The sequence below is a fragment of the Acomys minous genome (genome assembly GCF_964271855.1).
Source record: "Acomys minous genome assembly, chromosome: 4".
NCBI lineage: Eukaryota > Metazoa > Chordata > Mammalia > Rodentia > Muridae > Acomys > Acomys minous.
In genome coordinates this window covers 82749249-82763775 of record NC_140486.1, presented here as the reverse complement: position 1 = coordinate 82763775, position 14527 = coordinate 82749249, and the positions used below count along the sequence as shown (strand labels likewise).

Genomic DNA, 14527 nt, shown 5'->3' with positions numbered 1-14527 from the left:
CCTGGGATGACTGAAGACACAAGATGATACAAGGAGTCCAAAGGAACACTTGTGGAAATGACCCTCCATCTTTCCAAGCAGTGTTTCCTAGCAACCTACAGTCTGTCACTTGGCTAGTTAACAGACACTAGAGCTGAGTGGTGGCACTTAGAAAACGTCTGGAGAAACTGCCAGCACAACTGTTTACCCCAGGGCAAGCCCTTTCTGCTGGATACCATACTTAGAATGGATGTTCCAAAGCAAGCTCATTCCAAACTGTGGCCTAGCTGTTGCATTAACATGAGATAACACGGACCTGCTCTGTTCTAATCACTGCACTAATTGTTGCTTTAGCACCTTCCCTGGGTGCTCTTTTATGGAGCCTTGGAGAAAGCCCTGAATCCTTGACAGTCTGCAACACTGACAATTTCCTCCCTTCAACATCACCTTAAATAATTTAACCAAAGAGATCTAAATAAGGTACTTACAACCAAACTTTAATAACAAATTAAAAGAAGACAGGCATGGTGGTACAACCTGTAATACCAGTACCTGAAAGGTTGAAGCAGGAGACTGAGGAATTTGAGGCAAGTTTGAACTACATATTGAAGCCTTGTCTCAAAGAGAAGTAACCAACAAAATTTACTTTGACATAAATATACTAATAATAATATTATAAAATTTCTATGTTGTATTATCTATCCTGATTGACCAAAAATAATCATAAGGTAAATTATATATGTGGATAAACCAAAAATATAGACTACTACCCTTTTGAGGGCTTTATAGATGAATTATCCATGTAACTGCTGCTGAAATTTAATATTTGTAATACAGTGTACCTCAAGAGCTTTATAGTTTTATCATATAAACAACCTGTTACATTTACTTGTTAGTTTATTGTACAAGTTATTTTTAGTAGTTTTAAAATGAGAATTCTAGTATCTGTGTGTTGTTAAAATAGCAGTGGTTCTAAAGTTATCCTTTATGAAAGAAAATGCCCAGTGTGGTGACACACACTTTTAATCTCAGCACTTGACAGGCAGCGGCAGGGGGATCTCCTGTGAGTTCGAGACCAGCCTGGTCTACAAAGCGAGTTCCAGGACAGCAAGTGCTACACACAGAGAAAACCCTGTCTCGAAAAAACAAAAGAGAAAACAAAAACAGTAAAATTCTAAAGGTCTGTTAATTTTGAAGGCTTAAAGTAATTCTCCATCTTCTGAAGCCTCTTAAAAAGCTGAATGTGTGAGAGCAGAGCCACCTACTGGAGGGAGTGCAGTATTACAAAGCGCAACTGCTGGACTGGTAAGCAAAAAAAAAAAAAAAAAGTTTCTTTAAAGTAGGGCTAACCTGTAAAAAACGGGGCAGGGACTTCCAACCGTGATTTCAGTTGAAGGAGGGGCCATGCTGAATTAAATTAGCCTGAGGAGCAGAACGCCATGAGAGGTAGCCTGGACCACGGTTTGGAAGAAGGTACAATAGGAAGGAACAGTATAATCAACTTGGTCCTGCCCTCAACAGTCCTCCTCTTGGTGAACAAAGAACAGTGGTTAATGGCACAGAGAAATGAAAAGGGGTGGGCTAGTCAGCTGCATCGCTCTTTGCTTAAGGACAGACACAATGATCATCTCTGATACAGCACTTTGTAAATAAACACGACCTTAACTTTCCTGAAAATGCAAAAAATACATGTGCTCTTTCACCATCAGCCAGTAAGAACTGAGTTCCTAAGTCCTATGGGCTTTCAGTAGCCAAGTCCTGGATTGGTCCAGTCTTGGGAACAAAAGCCCAGTGTCAGGTCCCAACTTTCTCCCTTCAAAGGGGCATGGGTGTCCATAGAACCGAGGTAGGAAGTAGAGCTCTCCAAGGCCTCTCTCCGTGGCAGAGACCCCCAGTCTTGACAGCAGCTTATCCGATAAGTTTGGAGTAACAGGCTGAAGCAAAGTTCCAAACACTCGCAAACACTCCAAGGCTACATGAAGCACAGTACCCAGCCAGGGAGCATCCGCAGGGCTCTCCCAGGTCAGTTTCCACGGTGCGTGCCTTTGGATGAAGCCATTAGTTTGCCGAACACAGCTGGATACCGCCTCCAGAGCCTTATAGATCTGGAAGTCAGCATAGTAGCCCGATACCTGCTTGGGCAAAGTGGCCACCGCACTTACGAGCGCATAGTCTTCTGCCTGCACACGAACTGTTGGCCCTGTGAACCCTGGCTCACTGGGGAAACAGGCAGCACAGAAAGATGGGTAGGTCCCAGAAGGATTTAGTCTGTGGGCGGTGCACCGGTTTAACAGCCCTCCTAAGGCATCTGCCAGCTCGGAGTCCAGCAATTTAACCACCTTTTCATCATAGTAGTCGCAGTCCCAGTTGGGAACTCCCTGCCGAAGCAGAAAGTAGCGAAAGCCATCCACAGTATACCGATCAAGGCAAGTCCTGGGATCCACCACGTTGCCCAAGCTCTTGGACATCTTTTGGCCACTCACTGTCCAGTGCGAGTGGACATAAATGCGATGTGGTGGCCTCAATCCGGCCCCTAGGAGAAGGGCAGGCCAGTATATCGCATGAAATTTGAGAATGTCCTTACCTATGATATGAGATGCGGCTGGCCACCAACACTTGAAATCTGCATCTGGGTAGCCAGCTACAGTCAGGTAGTTGACCAGGGCATCCAGCCACACGTAGATAGTCTGCGAGTCGTCCCCGGGAACCGGAATCCCCCAGGGCAAGTGGCTACTCCTTCGAGAAACGGACAAATCCGGCAGCTCCTCCTCCAGCCACTGAAGGACTGCCTGGTGGAACGGCTCCGGGGTGATCGCCTGAGGGTTGTTTCGAAGCCACTGCTGGAGTGGTTCTCGAAACTGGGAAAGCCTGAAAATGTAATTTTCTTCCTTGGTCCAGGAGACAGGATGTCCGCTCTCGAGAGAGACAGTACGCGGATCCCCAGACGGACCCACCTGCCGAGTGACCTTGGCCTCCGGCAGGAAGCACTCGTCCGAGGCGCAATACCACCCTTCATAGATTCCTTTGTAAAGCAGACCCCGGGCCTCCAGCACCCCCCAGAAGTGCTGCACCGCCACCCGGTGCCGAGCCTCCGTGGTGCGGATGAAGTCTGTGGAGGAGATTCCAGCCTCCCGGAAAAGCTGCTGGAACTGGGCGGACACTCGATCGCACAGCTCGATTGGGGCCAGGCCCGCGGTGGCTGCCGCCTGCTGGATCTTTAGGCCGTGCTCGTCCGTGCCGGTAGAAAACCGCGTGGACCCAGAGCCGGGGACACAGAGTCGACGGTGGCGGCTGAGGGCGTCGGCCAGAAGCGCAGAGTACAGGTGCCCGATGTGCGGCGCGGCGTTCACGTAGAAAATGGGTGTGGTGAAGTAGGCCCGCGCTTCTCGAGCGTCGCCGCTGGCGCTCGGTGAGCACGAACCGTAGCGGCGACAGCCGTGGCCGGCGCGGGCGCGTGTCAGCACCCGGAGAGCGCAGCGCCGCAGCATGGTGCCAGCCCGCCCCGACCCAGGAGGCGGTGTCCCGAGCACGTGAGAGAGCGCATGCGCAGCTGGACCGCACCGCAGCTTCCGGCCAAGCAGCCAATGACCGATGAGCGCTGCCCTCTGCGGTCCCGCCCACAGCACCTCCTCCGCCGGCTTCCTACGGCGCGCGGGAGGTTTTGAGTGCTTGGCTCTCGGGTTACTCTAGACGGATGAGGGGGAAAGTGGTGTGCTCTGGGTCGCAGTTTTACACGTTGGTATCTGCTCTGGATCCGGACTGAGCTTGTTGACAATTTTTTTTTAATTGAGGTATTTCCCCTAACTGGCATATTGCAGGACATAAATCCAGCCTCTCCGTAGACGATAGACAAGTCTGAAAAACCATTTAAGTTTTATCAGAATTTTAATAAATCTGAAAGAAAGGAAAATAATTTCCTAGAGAACTTTAGGGAAGGAGAAGCAATAGGAAAAAGGAAATGCCTTATCTAAACATTTTTGCTAACCTTACGGATTGATTTGAGAACTAATCCAGGGACTGCAGTGCGGTGTGACTTGGGGGGCAGATAAGGAAACGTTAACTTTCAGGTTTATTGTACAAAACCAGTTACAATTTTCTCCTCAAATAGACTTAAAGTTTTCCCAGGACAGAGCTTTTAGTATGGATTTATAATTTTTAGCGGGAGAGAATTTGGGAACCCATTGGCTCCCAGAATATTTTCTCATCTACAACTGGCCTCCCCGCCCCCATTTAATTTAAACAATGTATTCACACATATAATAAAATCAGATGGAACACCTGTAAACCCTCACCCAACCTGGGTATTGTTGGTGGTTCGCAAAGGATTGTTGGGAACAAGCAAAAGAAAGTTAATTCTAAATATGACCATTTCATCTTCAGACTCCATTTAATCACAGGGAGAGCTAAGCTCAAAGTCCCAGGCTCCTCTAGGGGAGCTGGGGACTTCCTCAATAGCTGAACAGCTCCTGTTGTAAGGAGATGTTGTCTGAGTCCAGACATCTCAAGGACAGCTTCTCCATCTTAGGGGCAGAATCAACTAAGTTACTGTTCTCAACCCGGAGTGGGGGTCAGGGGGACAACACAGGACCTACTCCTGCCCTGATTGATGGAAACTCCCTTGCTCAACCCCTCATGGCAGATATGATTGGACAATGCTGTAGCCCACCCTGCTTCCCCTCGCTTTATGATCTCATCCTCGAAATATGCTGTACAACCTCCCTTCAGCAATGTCACCCAGCTCCCAAGACTGTTCTGCGGCCCTGACCGATCAGAGGCTTGATTACAATAAATTTTTGTCACATGCATTGACCTGGTGTTTGAGTTAGGGTGGTCCCCAAAGCAGCATGAGACACACCAGGAACTTCGTTAGACATACGTACTCTGAGGCCCTTTCCCTACTTGCTAGGGCTGAAACTGGGGCCCCAGTCCAACCATCTCAGCCTTACTGAGCTCCCCAGTGCACATCAACAGTTAAGAAAGTTAAAGATGCCCTGCAGTTTAGATGTGTGTGCTGTTCCCCTCCCCTCTCTTCCTCCCATGAGTATTACCTGCCCTGAGCTTTCACTTGCACATTGGAATTTCTGTATAGCAACAGTGCACTTGGGTAACATTGTTGGCTTATGCTTAACCACCTTTTTTTTTTTTTAAGGTCAGTGCTACTTGTAGTCTCCTTCTTACCTTTTTGATTCAATGTTGTCTTCCTAGGATTTCAGCCACATTGTTGACTCATTCAGACTTCTGCAGGGTGTGTGAAGACAGGTGGTGAGTTGGATGTGCTTTGTGTGATGACTGATGGAATTCTCTAGAGGAGTAGCCAAAGGGAGGCAAGCATCAACTGAGTAGTCTGTCTGCGTGCTCTGGTTGACCCACCGGTTTGCAAAAGGCGAGTAAAAGCAGATAAAAGTTAAACATTAGAGGTTAGGGCTCGCTAGTGTTCATGGCACTAGAAGGTAAGTCTGCATGCTAACTAAAGAGAAAGCTAAACACCAACATGGCTACCAACCCTTCCATCTACAGCGATGACCTGTCTGTGTGATACGCTGGTAAAATAACGGCACAAAAGTTGTGGGAGTAACCAATCACTACCTGGTTGGATTTAGGAACCACCCTATGAAATGAACCCCGCTTCTCAGAGGGCCAAGAACATGAGACTAGACAGGCCATGGACCGACAGGGAAACCAAATACTATTGTTCTACTAAACGAACAATAACAATAAAATGACTCCTAGCAACATTCTGCTCTCCACATAGGTCGGTGTCTCACTCTGCCACCATCAGCTAAGCTGCATCCTGCAGGAGATGAGAGCTAATACAGAGACCCACGCCTAGATAACGTGCAGAGACTGACGGACCGTGGAGCACTCAGTCCTAAATGGGATGTCTTCATCCGCCTCCTCCCATTGGGACTTGGAGAACTATGTGGAAAAGAAAGCAAAAAGATGGTGAGAGCCAGTCGGGGTGGGAGACACCAAGAAAACAGTGCCTTCCAGACAGGTCAGGACTGGTGCGTGTGTGAACTCACAGACTGAGGCAGCATGCACAGAGCCTACACAAATAGGGACCTGATGGGATCCCAGTCTTGAGAGGGGACATGGACACAAGCTCACATCCGTAACCCATATGCTATCTCTCTGGTTGGTAACCAATGGACTCTAATGGAGTCTTACTAGATATATAAATTACACTTAGGGGAGGGCCCGTGCTCAGCAATAGATGGCCAACACAAAACAAACTCATTAATAGTCTCAGAGATGTTGTGTCTCACTATGCTTTCTTTGCTCAGGTTTTTTTGTTTTCTGTTGTTTGTTTGTTTGTTTGTTTGTTTTTTCCGAGATAGGGTTTCTCTGTGTAGCCCTGACTGTCCTGGACTTCCTTTGTAGACCAGGCTGGCCTCGAACTCACAGTGGTCCACCTGCCTCTGCCTCCCAAGTGCTGGGATTAAAGGCGTGCACCACCACCGCCTTGTTTGCTCATTTTTACCTTACTTTTTTGTTTGTTTTGGTTTTGTTTTTTTTTACTATCTATTATAGTTTCCAAATTTGTGTTTTATGGTGTGTGTTTGTGTGTGTGTGTATCCTGATTTAGTTTTGGTTTTGGGTTTTTTTTTTTCCTGTCTGTTTCCTTTGTTTTATTCAGGCTGCTAAATGGCATGTTTGTTTTCTAAAAAGAAAGAAGGGTGAAACTGAATAGGTGGGAGGTTGGGAGAAGGTAAGAGAGGGAAAACTGTGATCAGAATGTACAATATGAAAACGTTGTTTCCAATAAAATAGAAAGGAAAAAAATAGAAAACATGGGGAATTGAATAAGACAAACCCAACTGACAAATCGGGTTCTCCATCAACTCTTTCTGTAGTTTGCACTGCCAGCAAGTCAGTGCTTCCGCACAGGAACATGCTACTTGTCCTGGTCTGTTTTCTGTTGTCATGGAGTAATAAACTTCATGATGACAAAAAAAAAGACCTTGGGAAGGAAAGGATTTATTATAGACTACTCCTTCTAGTCCATCACGAAGGAGCTCAAGGCAGGGACATAGAGGCAGGCACTGAAGCAGAAGCCGTGGTGGAGCACTGCTCCCTGGCTTGGTGTCATGGCTTGCCCAGGGCAACACTGCCCACGATGGCCTGGGCCCTCCCACAACAATCACTAATTAAGAAAATGGCCAGCAGACTTGCCTACAATCTGATAGAAGCATTTTCTGAATTGGCATTCCCTCTTCCTAAATGACTCTAGCTTATATCAGCTTGACAACAACCTATGCAGAACACTTCTCTTCTCCGGTCTTGTAAATGAAATAACCAGATGCCCTGAGGCTCTCCTTCCAGGGGTAACAGCATTCCCTGAGGTAAACAGTTCACATGCACAAGCAGCTCAGGGTTGGGTGGGGCTGTCAGAACAGCATCACTATTTGCATGCTCAGATGTCTCTTGCTACCTGGAGTCTCTCTTCCTGTGTAGCTGGGAATGGAACTGCTGGACCATAAAGAGATGCCAATGTCCCACTTCACAAGAGAATGCCAAGTTTCTTCCATCACAGGTAAATACATTTACACTCTTTTTTTTTTAAAGAGATTTATTTATTTATCATGTATACCATGCTCTGCCTGCTTGTACCCCTGCAGGCCAGAAGAGGGCATGAGATCACATTATAGCTGGCTGTGAACCACCATGTGGTTGCTGGGAATTGAACTCAGGACCTCTAGAAGAGCAGTCAGTGCTCTTAACCTCTGAGCCACCTCTCCAGCCCAAGTTTACACTCTTATAAGCAACATTTCCTTGAAAGAATTCAGTATTTGGTGTTATATGTTTTCATTTTGGCCAGTCAAATGGTCACAGAGTTCCATCACTATGTTCACAATATCCAAAAATGCGAAAACGCTCCAGAGCTCATCATCGGATGAGTAATTAAATATTGTGTATCCGTAAAGTGCTTTCTCTAGGGTGGCTTTCCCCAAGGTTAGCCCATGTTTTTCCATCTCGACTTCCTCAGTTTCTTTCTTCAGTGCTTTAAAGTTTTCATTGTTGCAGTCTTCTTTATCCTTGCTTAGGTTTATTTAATTCAAGGGAAGACGTGCAGGCTATTGCTTTCCCAATCGCTTTCTCAATACATTTGTCATTGGCATAGATGGCAGCTCCTGGTTTGTGTCTGTGCTGATTTTGTTCTTGGCCACTCTGCTGAAAGTGTTTTTTGTTTTTGTTTTGTTTTGTTTTGTTTTGTTTTTCCTTGAGACTATGTTTCTCTGTGTAACCCTGGTTGTCCTGGAACTTGCTCTGTAGACCAGGCTAGCCTCAAACTTAGAGAGATCCCCCTGCCTCTGCCTTCTGAGTGCTTGGATTAAAGGCCTGCGCCACCACACTGGCTAGAGTGTTTAGAGTTTCTGATGTATTGAATCATGTTATCTGTAAGTTAGAGATACTTTGACTTCTTCTTTTTGTATTGTTATCTCTTCTTATTTTTTTTAATAATTTGTGTGCATTGGTGTTTTGCCTGCATGTATGTCTGTGTGAGGGTATCAAATATTGGAGTTAAAGGCTTTGGTTGTGACCTGCTATATGGGTGCTGGGAATCTAACCTGGGTCCTCTAGAAGAGCAGTCAGTGCTCTTAGCCGCTGAGCCATCCCTCTAGGCCAGCTTATTTTTTATTGTGTTTTCTCTTATCACTCTAGCTAAGCGTTCGGTGCTATATTGAGTAAGGGCGGAGAAAGTGAATATCTCAGTATCATTGTAATAGAAATGTTTTAATTTTTCCTCATTTGATATAATATTCACCAGAGGTTTATCATATGTAGCCTTTATTATGTTGAGCTATGTCCCTTCTATTCCTAGTTTCCTCAGGACTTTTTAAATTTTTATTTATATATCTGTTCACTTTACATCCTGATGATAACCCCTCTCCCTCCTCTCCCCCCAGCCCCACCCTCCCTCTCTTCAGGACTTTTAATATGGAGGGGTGATGGATCTGATCAAAACCCTTTTCTGCATCTATCAAAATGATAGATCATGTGATTTCTGTCCTTGAGCACATTTATCAAATTCATAACATTTACTGATGTGCATGTGTCGAAGCATCCCTGAGGTGGTTCCTGCTTTTTTGTTCTATTTTATTTTTTATTAAAATATAATTATATCATTCCCCGCGCCTTCTCTTCCCTCCAACCCTTCCCATGTCTCTCTCAATCCCTCTCAAGTTTATGAAATCTTTCTTCGTATTGCTGTTACACACATGTGTGCATAAGCATGTATGTGTAATGTATTATACTATATTACATTAATTGTGTCCATTAAGTGTTGCCTGCATGGATGTTTTCAGCATTGGCCACTTGGGCACTGGGTAACCATTTAGGGGCTCATCCCTGGGGAAGACTTAACTCTTCCTCTTTCAGCAGTTCAGTTGCCTGTAGCTCCTCATCTAGAGGTGGGACCCCATGAGATTCCCCAAACACTGATATGTCAGACAGTGGCCTCTTTGTTCAGGTCTTGTTTAAGGAACCGTATTGTCAGCCAGACAGTGGTAGTAGCACACACTCTTGATCCCAGCACTCAGAAGGCAGAGGCAGGTGGATCTCCAAGTTCAAGACCAGCCTGGTCTTACAGATTGAGTTCCAGGACAGGCAGGGATCCACAGAGAAGCCCTGTCTCAAACACACACACACACACACACACACACACACACACACAGAGTAACACTACTACATACATAATGATAATATATTATTGCGTAATAATACATAATAGTAACTATACATAATGGTAAAACGGAGCTATTTAAAGCATCTTCCACAGGCTGTACCAGTGACATATCTGATATGAAAACGGATGTCCTTTGATCCCATTAGGTTATTTGTTTATCACCAACAAAGTGAAATCTAAGTTCTATTTGATTGGCACTCAGCGCCCACTACAGCGCATCTCTTTCCTCACTCCCAGCTTAGATTTTTTTCTTTCATGTTTTATGTTCCATTAATCAACGGCTCATGTTGCTCACGCGAGCGTGATGCTGTTTGACAACTCTGGCCTTAGCTATGTGCTTCCCTTCTCCAGGCACATGCTCCCATGCCCCTGCGCCAGTCCATATGCACTCGTCCTTGAGAACAGCAGTCTCTCCATGTGTGGTCCATATGCTCCGCTAGGGGGCAGACCCTGTTTAGTCATCTTTGCACCCACCGGTTTGATTTTTTTTTTTTTAAGATTTATTTATTTATTATTGTGCATACAATGCTCTGCCTGCATGTACACCTGCAGCCAGAGGAGGGCATCAGATCACATTATAGATGGTTGTGAGCCACCATGCGGTTGCTGGGAATTGAACTCATGACCTCTGGAAGAGCAGCCAGTGCTCTTAACCACTGAGCCATCTCTCCAGCCCCCACTGGTTTTTGAGTGCCTGCAAATGGTGGCACTTGATGAGTTTGATGGGTATTTAATAAACGATTTTCCAGGCACTGTGACTGGCACTGCTGACCAGCGGAAATGCCACTGTCGCTCTGTGATAGCACAACAGTCTACAAAGTGCACGTGAACTGAGGTAAGCAGGAATCTCTATAAATAGCCAGATGAGTCCCTCGCTCAGCCTACTGTGTGATTCATCTAACTTACCCAGAATTCCTTTCCCCTGACTATGGCCATCCTTGAACTGGAAGACTACGGGATGGTCTCCTACACAAAGCATTTTGGAGAAGTAAGATGCTTACAGGGAAGTAGACAGAGGGAAGAGACGAAAGAGGACAGTGATCTGGCTGCCAGCTAAACAATCCACACATGCTCCCTTATGGGTTTTCCTGTGTGTGCACACTTAGTTGGACTGAAATTTTTCTACAGACTGGCATTCTTCAGGTTCTCAAAGATGAGGATTTATTTTTGCAAGTAGTGAGAATGGCGCCAAAATCACTTCTTTCCTATCATGGCTGCCAGCCCTGTCTCCTAGGTGCACATGTTGACAAACGCATTGCTATCTGCAAGCAGAGCACTGGGACAGAATACGAGGTTATCTCTCAGCCTTTGAAACTATCCTGTGGCAGAAGAACCACTAGGGACATTTTAAGAGGGAAAGAAACTGGTGATCAAAGAAAGTAACTTGCGAGAGCATGGCTGTGGTGAGCAGGAAAAATCTGCACCCAAGCAGTCTGCTTCCAGGACTCAGAAGCACACGAAACTGTGGAGCTGGGCATGACACAGCACAACAAACATGCATTGCAATGGCTCCTCGAAAATTATTCTTGACCTTGGGTAAACTATAAGACTAAATGAGTCAAGTTATCTACATTTATTTATTTTATTTTTTAACTAAGGCTTTTTGAGACCTGTAGTGCTCTCAGTGACTACCGTAAGTCCTCTAATACAGGCATTTCAAACCATGGGTGCTGAGCTAGACAGACCTGGGGACGCTGGCTGCTCCTAAGATATGGTCCCAACATTCACATGGTGCTTGACAGCAAAAGTAAGTAAAATAATAAACCAAGAATGTTGGAACAACTAATCCCTCCTGTAACTGCCTCCTCTCTTCAATTATGTAAAGAATTTTTCTTGTTAACTATTTTTCTTTTTTATTGGTGATTGATAATTGAATAAAATAAAATAAAAAATAAATGATAGTAACATTTCTATACATGTATACAACATACTTTGACCATATTCACTCTGTTATCCTCTTCCTCAAATCTTTTTATGAAAATGTCTTATTTTTTATGCTTTTTCCACTTGGTTTTAATCAGCACATTTTTCCAAGAAACTCTACGCGGAAAGAAATGTTCAAAAGTTCCACCTAGGTCTAAAGAACTTTCCTGGGCTTTCCTTCTTTTCTTTCCTTCTTTCCACTGTTCTGTTGGATTCCAGAGTTTCCTCAGAAAGCTCACTTCCTCTCTGGAACTAATTGTGTTTCCAGCCACGTTGAGAATCAGTCTCTCAGTCTCTGTCTGTCTCTGTCTCTCTGTCTGTCTCTCTGTGTCTCTGTCTCTGTTTCTCTCTCTCTCTCTCTCTCTCTCTCTCTCTCTCTCTCTCTCTCTCTCTCTCTCTCTTTCTCTCTCTGTCTCACTCTCCACCCCCTCTTCCTCCCTCCCTTCCTCTCTCCTCCCCCCTCCCTTTTGCTCCCTTACTGGAGAAGCAGGGAAGAGAGAACTCCCACGCTGGACAGACCAGAGAAAACAGAACGAACCGCATCACTTTGACTGACTCTATCTTCTATCTGTAGCTAATTTACACCCGAGTTGCACTTTTGCCTTAATTCCGTCTCTGGACAGCCCTTCTCCATTCAGCCAACTGGGTGAGACAAAGCCTTGTCGGTGCCCCGAGCTAGCGGCAGAACTCTGGTAGGGGGCTGGCTGGCTGTAAATTGACGTGGCATGGAAATTCTCCGCTAAGTTGCAGCAGCTTGCAAGGAGGCTCCTCGAAGCTCCAGCCCAGCCTCCCGAAGCAGGAGCTAACCCATGGGCTCCGTGGCCTTACAGAAGCATGGATGAAGTCTCCAGCGTCTCTCCTTGGACCCGCCGCTTTCTTGCTGGCTATTTATCATTTCGCTGAAAACCAAATCGAAGAAGTTAAGTCCAAACTTTGCTTCCGCAGCTTAAACAACAGAAGTGGCTGCTGTCGCTCCTCTCCGGCTCTTCCCTGCAATCTAACTCCTTGCAGACTTTGCCATGGGGTGCGGACTGAGGAAGCTGGAAGACCCGGACGAAAGCAGCCCTGGAAAAATATTTTCTACCCTGAAGAGACCGCAAGTGGAGACAAAGACAGAATTTGCTTATGAGTATGCACTGCTGGATTTTACTTTACAAGGTACTGCGTATTTCTATTGTAGTTATTATGTGTTTCCAAAATAAGAGAACACTAATGTTTTGAAGTGTGGACCTGTGGATTCTTAAGCTTTTTTTTTTTTCCTCATAATGAAATTGCTTGGTTCGTCTAACAATGACGCTTTGTTTCTTAGTTATATTTGGGGAGATTTTTGTTTTGTTGTTTGTTTTGGTTGGTTTTTTTTTAAACTTGGCTCATGTGTATAATACAAAATTAGTAAAATTCTTAGAAATGTTCCTTTCATTTTTAAAGCAAATAGGGCAAATGATTGATTTCTAGGCCAAATTGCTGTAGCCTTAATGACAGCTTGTGTCTTGAAAAAATTTGAAAGGCAGGGGCTGCAGGCTATGGGCAGGGCTCCTTGTATGCATTGTGGAAAACTTTGCCGAAGTGGCCAGTGTGTTGAGTTGTGTGGTCCTGTTGTTCATAAGATACATTCGACCAAACTAAAGATGAAAAAATGTAGTTGTTTTTGTTTTTGTTTTAAGGGGGAGAATAGCCTACTGGAAGACACTGCCTCTGCTGGGTGCTCCATCCCGGACAGAGAAACTCTGTTCCAAAAAGTTGGAAACACAAACAAACAAGGCCAGCTGGCAGCTCTGGGAAGGGACTGACTCAAGGCTTTGCCTCCTTCTTGGGGAACCTCTGAATACTGTCACAGACCCTGAAACACACACAGGCACAGAACAGTGTTTAAAACATACTGCATTTTTAATTATGATGTGTTAAAACAAGAGAAAGACCTGAAATTCAAAGAAACTTGCTTGCTGAGTTTCCTAAATACTAGTCTTAAGTTCTAATTGCAAAGCATTTTAATTCTCTCAAGTCATACATTTCATTACTTAATAGAGATTATACTAACTAAACTAAATTCTCCTAGTAGATGTTTTTATTCTTCTCCACCATCTCAACCCCCTCCCTCTTTTTTTTTTTTTTTTTTTGGTTTGCTCTGAAAACAGTGCATCTTTGTGCACGAAGCAAGAGCAGCCCATTTTTCTTTGTTAAAAATTGAGCTGGCCAGCAAGCAAAATTCAGAGACACATAAGATCAATACCTGTGCCTCGAACATATTCACCAATTATTTTGATCTAAGGATCTAAGTGATGATGAGGCTACCAAAGGAAAAAAGTTAATATTCTCAATTTTCTTTTTTGTTGTGTGAATTTAAAATGGATTAAGTTAATGCTGGTGGAAAAATAGCCAAATAATCATAAATTTTTACGTGACTTTTTTTTTTTTTAAGTCATTTGAGGAAAAAAATCCTTGGGCCAGGGTGCTTGTGCGGTGGAGATTCACTCTGTTGCTTTTCCTTATCAGTACAGATTGGCTTGCTGATAAATGCAGAGAATGCAGAAACAAGCCCTTCTTATCTATCCATGGCGCTTAGGCCAGAACCGAATTCATCTGATGCACGCTCACCTTAGGGCTGTAGAACTTTAAGGGCTTCACAGCTTTCTGATTCAGACCGTTCTAAAATGTTAACACCTCCAAAGAATTTGTATAAACTCGATTTGGATCGAGAATATGCGCAGCTTTTGTTCAACAGTCATTTTGGTTTTGTTGTCAGAAACCTTTTCTCCGTGAAAGGAGTATAATTCCCACCTTCCACTCTCGATGCTGCAAAGGGCAATCCCACCGTGAAGCGCAGCGCCTCTGCTGTGTGCCCCCTAACTCGAGGGCTGCGTCTTTCCGCAGCATCTGCTCCCCATTTGCTGCAGGCGCCTGGTCTCCGGCCCCATTTCTTCCCGGTTCTCCCACATG

At 45.0% G+C, this 14527-nt stretch overlaps 2 protein-coding genes and 1 long non-coding RNA gene across 3 annotated transcripts in view; 2 read left to right on the top strand and 1 right to left on the bottom strand.

Annotated features, from left to right (window-relative positions):
* Window positions 1-455: 455 nt before the first annotated feature.
* On the bottom strand, window positions 456-3497 carry MARS2 (methionyl-tRNA synthetase 2, mitochondrial). Its single transcript, XM_084780223.1, has one exon. The coding sequence runs from the start codon at window positions 3465-3467 to the stop codon at window positions 1707-1709; it is 1761 nt and encodes a 586-aa protein (XP_084636349.1). The 5' UTR covers window positions 3468-3497; the 3' UTR covers window positions 456-1706.
* Window positions 3498-5172: 1675 nt separating this feature from the next.
* On the top strand, window positions 5173-7516 carry LOC311595933. The gene is made up of 3 exons (XR_014778625.1): window positions 5173-5241; window positions 5732-5922; window positions 7435-7516. It is a non-coding gene; the product is annotated as an uncharacterized lncRNA (long non-coding RNA).
* Window positions 7517-12023: 4507 nt separating this feature from the next.
* The window catches only part of RFTN2 (raftlin family member 2), a 60900-nt gene continuing 58396 nt past the window's right edge, over window positions 12024-14527 (top strand). The window contains exon 1 of the mRNA XM_084780637.1: window positions 12024-12748. Within this exon, the coding sequence (XP_084636763.1) occupies window positions 12610-12748 (139 nt within the window). The 5' untranslated portion in view covers window positions 12024-12609. The remainder of the gene's footprint in view (window positions 12749-14527) is intronic.